A 10,901-nucleotide genomic window follows, 5' to 3' on the forward strand; every position below is an offset into this window, starting at 1 on the left:
AACCCGGCCGGGCGCGGTGGCTCATGCCTGTAATCCCAGCACTTTGGGAGACTGAGGCAGGCAGATCGCCTGAATCAGGCGTTCGAGACCAGCCTGTCCAACATGGTGAAACCTCGTCTTTACTAATAATGCACAAATTAGCTGGGCATGGTGGCAGACACCTGTAATCCCAGCTACTTGGGAGGCTGAGGGAGGAGAATCTCTTGAACCCGGGAGGCGGAGGTTGCAGTGAGCCACTGCACTCCAGCCTCACAGACTCAACAACAACAGCAAATCCAAAAGGCCCTTAAGCTCACTGCCTGGCACTTATCAAACTGACAATCGTGCAATCATGTTTTTAAGCCAAAGTCACTAAATTTTTAATACACAAAACAAATGGCAAGCCGGAGCCATATCTCCCTACAGTCTGGATAAATATATTTAGATGCCCATTGGCTGGAGTTTTTAGGACCAGCCCAGGCTCTGTGGGCCAAGAATCGGCGCAGGAGCAAACCGATTTGTTGGCCGAGAATTCGGGCCAAAACTTGTCAAGTTGGCAGACGCACTCTCCAAGCCCTTCTCAAGTGCCCTCGCTGCGCGGCCGCAGGGCTGGAGTGAGACGGCCGGTCAGAGGCGCGTTTCTCGGCGTCCACCCAGACACCAGACGCCCGCTGGACTTCAGCTCGGCCGGACGCGGGGCACTGGCGCGGACAGAGTCCGAGGAGCCTCCCTGGGCTCCCCTCGCCCAGGGCGCACTCTGCTCACCTGCCGGGTTCGGCGACTCCGCGGTGACCAACAACAGCGGCGGCAGCAGCAGCCGCAGCAGAAGCGGCAGCGGCGGCGGCAGCCCCGGGCGCCCGCTCGGACCGGCGCGGGTCATCGCTCCACCGCCACAACCTTCCTCTGCGCGACCAGGCAGCCGCGGCGGCCTGCGGTGGCAGAAGTTGCGAGAGCGGCTCCTGATCGACCCGGGGGCGCCGCCTCTCCGAGGTGGGGCGTCCTCAACTTTCCTGTTTCATGAGGCCTGCCTGCTCCGGGCTCTGAGGGGCGAGGACGCTTCACGTGGTGGCTTGGGGCCCACCCCGCCTGGGAAAGGCGGGTCCTTTCGGTCTGACCCTCTAGCAACCCGTGGGCCGGTCTGGGAAAGTTCCCCAGCTGCACTTATGGGAAATGCAGAGGCTGCCTGCCGCTTTCCTTGGCAGTTTTGCGGCCCAAGGCTTGGGCGAGTCAGTTCACATCAACACCACTGCTAGCCTCTGCTTCCGTGGTCGACCTTTTATCTCCAGCAGCGGACCAGGCGCCATGGCCAGGGTGACACGTGTGCCCTGCCTACACGCAGCTCGGATCCTCTGCTGGTTCTGGAGAGGCCTCCACGGGTCCATTTCCCTCAGCGATTAGCGTGCCTCTCCTTCCCGGGCTGTTTAACCTAAATCCATGTGCTGGAGCTCAGATTTTTTATCCTTTTTGCTTCCTCTTCGTTGGCTGGAGCCACCACGGGTGAGTGATTCAGAAGGGGCTGACACTAAACACACTCCTACGTTTCTAGGGAGTCCCCATTTCTGTGTGGGGTCAGTGAAAAGTGACATTGTGAAGTAGTCAAAAGTTATGCCTTGGGTGACATTGTGAAGTTGGCACAGGGTGCCCTAGGTGACATTGTGAAGTAGGCAAAAGGCATTTCATTCATTCAGTCAGCATTGGCTGGGCCCATCTTATGCTCCAGGTACCAGTGATATAAAGACAACTAAGAGCCTCACCACAGACAACAAGAACTAAGCCCGCGGGACGCGGTGGCTCACACCTGTAATCCCAGCACTTTGGGAGGCCAAGATGGGCGGATCACGAGGTCAGGAGATCGAGACCATCCTGGCTAACACGGTGAAACCCCGTCTCTACTAAAAATACAAAAAATTAGCCGGGCGTGGTGGCGGGCGCCTGTAGTCCCAGCTACTCGGGAGGCTGAGGCAGGAGAATGGCGTGAACCCGGGAGGCGGAGCTTGCAGTGAACCGAGATGGCGCCACTGCACTCCAGCCCCGGCCACAGAGTGAGACTCGTCTCAAAAAAAGACAAAACAAAACTAAGCTGTATAGATAAAAAAGTACACAGAAGCTGCCATTCTGCTGTATTAGAGCTATGTTTAAGGTGCAGTGGGAGAGGGGGAAGAAGGGAACAAGCCACCACTCAGATGGGGGCTTCAGCACCCTACTTTTCCTCTTGGCCTTTCTTCTAAGCTTAACCTGGTTGTCAAGGAGAGATGAGAAGAGAGAATAAGAAGTGCCTTTCATAACGGGGAAAATGCACTTGTAATTGTTAGAAAAGATAAAAAACCTAAAAGTACATCAAATCTCTGTGCAAATTGTGAAACACAAGTCACAATTTTGTGGTCCAGGTATCATGGCTCATGCCTGTAACCCCAGAACTTTGGGAGGCCAAGGTGGGAGGATCACTGGAGCCCAAAAGTTCAAGACAAGCCTGGGCCAAATAGGGAGACTCCATCTCATTTTTTAAAAAATTAAAATTAAAGTCACAATTTTGTTTAATGACATTTACTGAATGAAGAAATTGAGGACATTGTGAAAGTTGCACATTTTCCTTCAAGTTAGAAAATTAAAATGAAGAAAAATTATGAAAATTTTGGTTGTGTTATGTTGGGAAGGGAACCACATTAGGCTATTCAAGGAAGTGGTGCCACCCCAAATATTTGAGTCGTATTGCCCTATACCACCCTCCTCCACCTTACTAACCCTTCTGATCCAAGGAGCCAAGTGTTCTGATGAAGTAAGGTGCATAGAAATGCCCAATGTGAACCTTGAGGCATTCATTCATCTATTATTTGTCATCAAATATTCGTTGACTCCCATGTTCCAAGCATAGAGCAGTAAACAAAACAAAGTCCCTGCCCTCACACAGCTTGCATTCCAGTAGTGGGGAGCAAATTATACCTATAAACACATTAATTGGATCAGGACTTCTCTCTCTCAGCACTATTGACATTTTGGAGCAGACAACTCTTTGTTGTTGGGAGGTCGTCCTGGGCACCCCTTGGCCTTTACCTACTGATGCTAGTAGCACCCCATTGAAAATGTCTCCAGACATTGTCAAATGCTTCCATAGGGGAGCAGAATTGCCCCCTAGTTGAGAATCACTGAATTAGATGATGATAAATCTTGCTTTCTTTAAATTGTGCCAGTTTTACATATCTGGGAGGAAAATGAGCTACAAAACTCACACATAGTTAGAAAAATAAATCTCAAGACCCCAAAATCTCTAAGCCAAGAGAATAGTCAAGCTGGAAACTATGTCAGGCAAACCTGCCTCTCATTTTATTCTGAAATAAGATAGCTACAAAGATAAGAAACTACATACCTCCCTCACAATTTGCCCACAAGGAAATTCCTTATGGACAAAGGGCAGACAGAACTCAAAGTCATCCCTCTGAGGCTCACCCGAGACAAATGCATGTCTGATTGCTTCCTCTGCAGTATTGTTTATGTAAAAATGCAGACTCCCTGAGCCAGACTAAATTGTGTATTCTGTGAAAGGCTGAGCAAGGACTCAAAAGAACGTAATATTTTGTCTCTTTTCTACTTCTAACATGGAAGACCCCACTTTGAGTTGTCTGGTCTTACCAGACTGAACCAGTGTACATCTTACACATACTGACTGATGTCTCATGTCTCCCTAAAATGTATAAAAGTAAGCTGTACCCCTACCACGTCAGGCACATGTCAGGACTCCTGAGGCTGTGGCCCTGGTGTGACCTTAACTTTGGCAAAATAAACTTTCTAAATTGACTGGGACCTGTCTCAGATCTTTTGGGTTCTCATACTAAAGCTGCAATGAGGAGGACCAAAGATGCTGGCTGCCACATGTTCTCATCACTTCTATAATGGACTTGTGTGGTTCGGGGCTACTCAGCATATTCTACTCCTGTACCAACTTTTGGTGCAGGAATGCCAACTTTCGGTGAGCCAAGGGTGGAGATATTTCTACTAGGAGACACAGAAAGGAAGTTTTATTGAATTGGAATTTGAAAGTCCATTACTGAATTGTAATTGGTCTTTTTTGAGCTCCTCTTAAAACATAAAAATATGTTCGAATGGGTAAGAATAGGATTGTAGTATTGGTAATTTTGCCTAACTATCAAAAGGAGTAGGAGCGTTGGGTGCAGTGCCTCACTCCTGTAGTCCCAGCACTTCAGGAGGCTGAGGTGGGTGGATCACTTGAGGTTAGGAGTTCGAGACTAGCCTGGCCAACATGGTCTCTACTAAAAATACCAAAAGTTAGCTGGGTGTGGTGGCTCATGACTGTAATCCCAGCTACTTGAGAGGCTGACACAGGAGAATCGGTTGAACCCAGGAGGCAGAGCTTGCAGTGAGCTGAGATGGCACCACTGCACTCCAGCCAGGATGACAGAGAGACTCCATCTCAAAAAACCAAAACCAAAACAAAACGAAAGTACTAGGAGCATAACCTCACCTAGGAAGCACCACTGGAGACTCAGGCTCCTCATCTCAACGGGCAAAGAATCCCAGCAGCTGAGATACTGGCCCAAAGCAAAGGGAACACGGGAAAAAGGTGTAGAAGTCACCTATAATTATCTATAGCCAGGTGACCAGTTGCAGAAACAAAGATAGTGATCTCTATTGGCCTCTCTATTTCTTTCCTTGCTGTAACATATATGTGGCAGATTGAAAATTTTACAGTTCCAGTTCCAGAATAAAATATGCAAAATGTAAATTTGTTTCTTTTCCAAAAAGTGTAATTAACTTAGCATTCAAACACAACCACTGATGGTAATTTTGTTTGTTTGTTTGTTTGTTTTGTTTTTTTGTAAGACAGGATCTCACTATGTTGCTCAGGCTCCTCTCAAACTCCTGGGCTTAAGTGATCCTCCCACCTTGGCCTTCAAAAGTGCTGGGATTACAGGTGTGAACCCAGCCAGTAAACATTTTTAAATACCAAATTTAAAGTTACTCAATTTCATTTGGGCCAAATCCTTAGTGTCTTTTGCCTCCTTTATGTCCTTCCTCTTAATCCTTAAGGATGACCTTAGCTTCGGGGACTTGGTACTAGATAAGGAACATTTACTCTGTGAGTCATGCTCTTGGCTTAGTGGCCTCCACTAAGATATAGCTTTTTTTCTCATTCGGTCTGCAGGAATTGCAGTGCCTAGGCATCTGCTGTTGGTATCTACAACTTTACCTTGACCTCAGATTTAGATTCCCAGATACCCTGTGTATTAGTTAATGGAATACTAGCTATGATGACAAATAAACTTCAAAAGTTCAATGGGTTAACGCAACGAAAGTTTATTGGTGGCTCATATACCAGTCCAGTGTGGGAGTTCTTAATTAGTAACTGGCTTTCCTCCATGCAGAAATTTAAGAACCAACCGATAAGGCAGAAGTTCCCACGCTTTCTTGGTTGATACTGCCCATAGAGTGTCAGTAATATATTTTTAGGGCTGCAGACCAAAATAAATACCCATCAGTTCTTTTTACTAAGTAATTAGGGCCACGCAATGCAATAGTAGTCATTTGCTCAGTGTCCTACAGACAGTGCTACATTTCCCTCAAACATGTAAAGTATCCCAGAGAGCTCCATTGATCGATTATAGTGTATTCTTCTACCACTGTTCCCCATGAATATTTACTATATCTTCAGGTACACTCTGTGCATTCACTGTGGTTGCCAAACTGTGTGGAGGAACCATAACGCTGTGGAGGATTGTCTTCTGGCCATGGGAAGTAAAGAGAAAAGCACCCATCACCTCTGCTTCTTTTTTTGTTTTCATTTTTATTTATATATTTATTTTGTGAGATGAGGTCTCACTCTGTCGCCCAGGCTGGAATGCAGTGGCACTATTTTGGCTCACTGCAATCTCTGATTCCTGGGTTCAAGCGATTCTCCTGCTTCAGCCTCCCTAGTAGCTGAATAGCTGGGAATACAGGCACGCACCACAATGCCTGGCTAATTTTTGTTTTTAGTAGAGATGAAGTTTTCTCATGTTGGCCAGGCTGGTCTCGAACTCCTGATCTCAGGTGATCCGCCCACCTCAGCCTCTCAAACTGCTGGGATTACAGGCATGAGCCACCATGTTTGGCTGCACCCCTGCTTCTTGATAACTTCTGCTTACCTTCCATTGGCAAGAGCTAGACATATTGCCCTATCTTTATGCTAACAAGACTGGGACATGCAGCCTCTAGCTGGGATGTCACTGCTCGGTATGGAAGTAAGAGCATGCATTTCTGGTAGGCAGCCAGCTGTTTCTAACACACTTGGCAACCTCTTCATCCTGACTTGGATACTTGGGTCGTTTGGCTCATTCTCAAACCGCTCTGAGCCCTGTGGGAGTGGCAATAGGGACTGAAAGCTAGTCTGATCTAGTGTGCATCAAATTAATGAGCCAGTCCTTGGGTTCATCTCCCCAGACATCTCCCTCAGTTATTGCTACTTTACAACTCAGGTGCCGTGTGGGATTATATGGGTCCTGTTCAAGGCTTGCAAGTTTATGGGTATATCCTGGAAAGTTTAAACGTCTCTGCTCTGGTAATTAGAGACCTACTTTGAGTTTCCATTAGCAAACATTTCCACACCCTGCCTCACCCATCAAACAGATGACGCCACCCCTAAGGAGGAGGACAGTCCTAGACCCCTCACATCGACCCATTATGTATTTATCTCATCAGCTCTTCAAACTTTTTACTTCTGTGGGCAGGAACGAAATCAACATTAACATATATTGTTATTCCAATTTATTGTTCTTTAGTATATCACATGCCCTTTTGTTTCAGTCTGTCTTTCCATTTTCCAAGCCAAGTTTTGATCTTTCCAAACATTTTTCTCTTTCAGATTCATAGATCTTACGTTTTCATGGCTTTGAAGACTATTGTCTCTGTACATACAAAGTCTCAGAAAGCCACATAGTTTACCCTTTGGTCTTCTGATATTTTTGTTTTTTCTTCCCTTGAGCAATAAGCCTTTGCCTTTTGGAATAAATATAGCGGTGAAAGATTTACTAGGGTAAATAACAATTTCTCAAAAGAAAAATATATAGAGTAAGCCGGGTGTGGTGGCTCATCCCTGTAATCCCAGCACTTTGGGAGACCAAGGTGGGTGGATCACCCGGTCAGGAGATCAAGACCAGCCTGGCCAATATGGTGAAACCCCGTCTCTGCTAAAAATACAAAAATTAGCCGGGCGTGGTGGCAGGCGCCTGTAGTCCCAGCTACTTGGGAGGTTGAGGTAGGAGAATCACTTGAACCCGGGAGGCAGAGGTTGCAGTGAGCTGAGATTGCATCACTGCACTCCAGCCTGGGCGACAGGGCAAGACTCCATCTCACAAAAAAAAAAAGAAAAAGAAAAAATATGTAGAGTAATATTTTAGACTAACATCTAACTACAATTATGAACATTTACTTATGTAATTGATTTTCCTTTTCTATTTTTTCCTCCATTATTGTGTGTAGGTTGTGTTGGTAGTTAAATTTACTATTTGAGATTTGGGGCCAGGCAGCATGGCTCATGTCTGGAATCCCAACACTTTGGGAGGCCAAGGTGGGAGGATGATTTGTGCTCAGGAGTTTGAGACCAGCCTGGGCCCTGTGGTGAGACCCTGTCTCTATTAAAAAAAAAAAAAAAAAAAAAAGTCTATTTTTATATATATGGAAAAAATAAGTTTAACATTTGGTCCATCAGTATCAGAATACTGAGTCTACACCACTGCAGAATCAAAGAACAAATGAACATTTCTCATAAATCCCAGGTTTGAGCTCAATGCCCATGGAGCTTGTCTTGACTACTTATAACCGTCTGTCCTGTCAGTCTGTCCTCTCAGCTATGGACTTGCCTGTCCTTTATACACGCTGCTGGCCTGTGAGTGTCTTGTAAATTGGGTACAACAGGAGGGGCTGCCATTGGTCAGTGATTATAAGGCTGTTAGCATGTCTTGGCTTTAGGACCATGGTTTTAGGGGTGAGATATGAATCAGGAACGGATTGACTACAGCAGGAGAGGCAGAGGCTAAGAAAGAAGTTGCTGTATAAGCTGAATGCTGATTAAGCAGTTTATTGTTACTATTATTTTTCTAGAGACAACGAAGTCATGAACTTTTTAATCCTACTGATAGGCTTTTCTTTCCCATCCTTATCTTCACAGAGGCTGAAAAAGGCACTTCCGAATACTTTTAGGGCCCAGAGCATTTTCTGCATTGCTTAAAGGATGCAATTTTTACTTAATCATTCCTTTTTCATAATTTCCCCAAACCTTTTCCTCTAGCTCTTCCCTAAATTGGGTGGCTGCATTCTTGAGTAGCTGCCACCAACTTCCTCTATTTACATTTCTTTTCCCATGTTTACTATCTTAGTATCTTCTCTTCATTCCACAGAAAAAAATTACAAATGCCAAATACGAACAGTTAACAAGACATAATCCTTTCTTAGTGGTATTGAGCCTTGACTGTAGTGGTGAAATATTCCTATGTTAAATATCCACAGCTCTTCTTTCAGTTTGTAGGAAAGGATTTAAGCCTTAATGATACTGGCATAACAATGACTAAACGAAAAGTGCCTGATAAATATTTGATAAGTCTGGCTGCTACTGATTAATGAAGACAGTAAGAAGAACAATTGTAGGCAGTCAATTCTTGAAAAGTGGCTAGATTTAACATTTAAATATAACCCAGGGTTGGCTGGGCTTAGTGGTTCATACCTGTAATGCCAGTACTTTAGGAGGCTCAGGCAGAAGGATCACTTGAGGCCAGGAGTTCAAGACAAGACTGGGCAACATAGCAAGATCCATCTCTACACACACACATACACACACACACACAAGATTAGCTAGGTGAGGTGACACATGACCTAGTTCCATCTACTTAAAAGGCTGTGGTGAGGTGAGAGGATCCCTTGAGATCAGGAGTTTTAGACTGCAGTGAGCTGTGATTGTGCCATTGCACTCCTGCCTGGGCAATAGAGCGAGACCCTGTCTCTAAATAAATAAATAAAACCCAGGGTCAAAAGTCCAGAATTTGTTTCTAGGTAAAGATCACATTTCAGCCTAGACAAACATCTCCTGGATACAGGAAATTGAGTTAGAAACTGTGCATATCAATCTTCTCTACAACTGTACTCTGAGGAGTTCTGAGGAGCGGTGCCAAAAGAAATTTGAATACTCTCTTTGTTGAGAAACACACTGTCTACTAACTCTTTTAATTTTAAGATGAATGATCAGAAGCAAGAATGAACATGACATGGAATCTTTGAAAGATATTGCAGAATGAGAAAAAGGGGGAAAAAAGAGAAAAAGGGGGTATGTCTTGAAATCTTGGATTTGTAATCTTGGTAGATTTCTAAAACTACCAATTTTAGGAAATGAAATGATATTTTAGAAAACGTTTTGGCATCTTCCATAGAGTATGAACAAACATGGCCTGCAAGAGAAGAACATTTGTAAAGAAAAACAGGATATAAGAAAAATGCTTGAGATGAAAAGGAAAGGTGAGTAGAATAAGAAAGTGTTGATAGAAAATTGAAAATTTAATAGTGGAAATTAACATTTCCATTGGAGACAATAGTAAAATGGAGAAATTGACAGTGTTAAAAATTGAAATTTCTGGCGGGGAACGGTGGCTCACGCCTGTAATCCCAGCACTATGGAAGGCCAAGCTGGGTGGATCACGAGGTCAGGAGTTAGAGACCACCCTGGCTAGCACGGTGAAACCCTGTCTCTACTGAAAATACCAAAATATTAGCCGGGCGTGCTGGCGGGCGCCTGTAGTCCCAGCTACTCGGGAGTCGGAGGCAGGAGAATGGCATGAACCTGGGAGGCAGAGCTTGCAGTGAGCCCAGTCTGGACGACAGAGCAAGACTCTGTCTCAAAACAAGAAAAAGAAAAGAAAAATTGAAATTGCTAACTCAGTTTCAAGGACAAATTGATAAAGCTCTCCAAGAAGAAAAGGGAAAGATAAAAAGATGAAAATGAAAAGGAAGATAAAGAGAAGATAAAGTAAGAGACACAAAAGACTATAGAATTCAAGCAAAAACTGAGATGTTTCTGACCAAGGAATCAAACTAATTAGAATAGAATCATGGATGAAAACACTATCAAGAAAACTTTCCTGAGGTGAAAAAGAGATCTAAGTGTTTCTCCTGATATGATGTGATGGGAGGGGCACAAATCATGAGGATAAAATCTGGCCGGGCTGACTCATGAGTACGTGACATGCCCCAGTGGTAAAGGGGCCCACATTTGATTCAATCATCTGCTGTCACTGTCTTTAAATTCTTACCCAGGCTGGAGTGCAGTGGCACAGTCATGGCTCACCACAGCCTCTACCTCCCAGGTGATCCTCCCATCTCAGCCTCTCCACTAGCTGGGATGACAAGCATGTGCGATCATGCCCAGCTAATTTTTATATTTTATACTAAAAATATTTTATACTAAAAATATAAAAATTAGCCGGGCGTGATGCCACATGCCTGGGTGTGTGGGCGACAGAGCGAAACTCCGACTCAAGAAAAAAACGAAAAGAAAAGAAAGGATTACTTTGATATATTTCAATTGATCGACAAGTCAAAATTAAGACCCAAAGAATAGAGAAGTCATAATGTAAAATTTTAAAGAGGAATCGCACACAGTTTAGTAAATTCAGGAATCAAATTTATTGGGTATTCTGAGGTGGATCCTGCAAATGTAGGGGCAGCTTGTCCCTCAGAGCTCTCGTTAGCAGAACTGTATTTTTCTTCTGCTTCCTTTTTGCACAGTGATACATTTTGTATTTCTCAAGCTACATTCTTTATAGCACAGCTCAGATGAATTCTTTGCTGTGGTTGATGACCACATAAACCACTCACAAATCCTTTTCTGTACAACACTTGCTACCAAGTACCTTGGTTGAAACACCATGTCAACAAGAATTACATAA

The 10,901-nt window shown here is 44.5% G+C and overlaps 1 protein-coding gene across 1 annotated transcript in view; it reads right to left on the bottom strand.

Moving 5' to 3' along the window:
• The window catches only part of PLBD1 (phospholipase B domain containing 1), a 66,552-nt gene extending 65,029 nt beyond the window's left edge, over nt 1–1,523 (bottom strand). Inside the window, exon 1 of the mRNA XM_011954180.1 lies at nt 745–1,523. Within this exon, the coding sequence (XP_011809570.1) occupies nt 745–859 (115 nt within the window). The 5' untranslated portion in view covers nt 860–1,523. The remainder of the gene's footprint in view (nt 1–744) is intronic.
• Nucleotides 1,524–10,901: the final 9,378 nt, after the last annotated feature.

The sequence above is a fragment of the Colobus angolensis genome, unplaced genomic scaffold (genome assembly GCF_000951035.1).
Source record: "Colobus angolensis palliatus isolate OR3802 unplaced genomic scaffold, Cang.pa_1.0 Scaffold11, whole genome shotgun sequence".
Lineage (NCBI taxonomy): Eukaryota > Metazoa > Chordata > Mammalia > Primates > Cercopithecidae > Colobus > Colobus angolensis.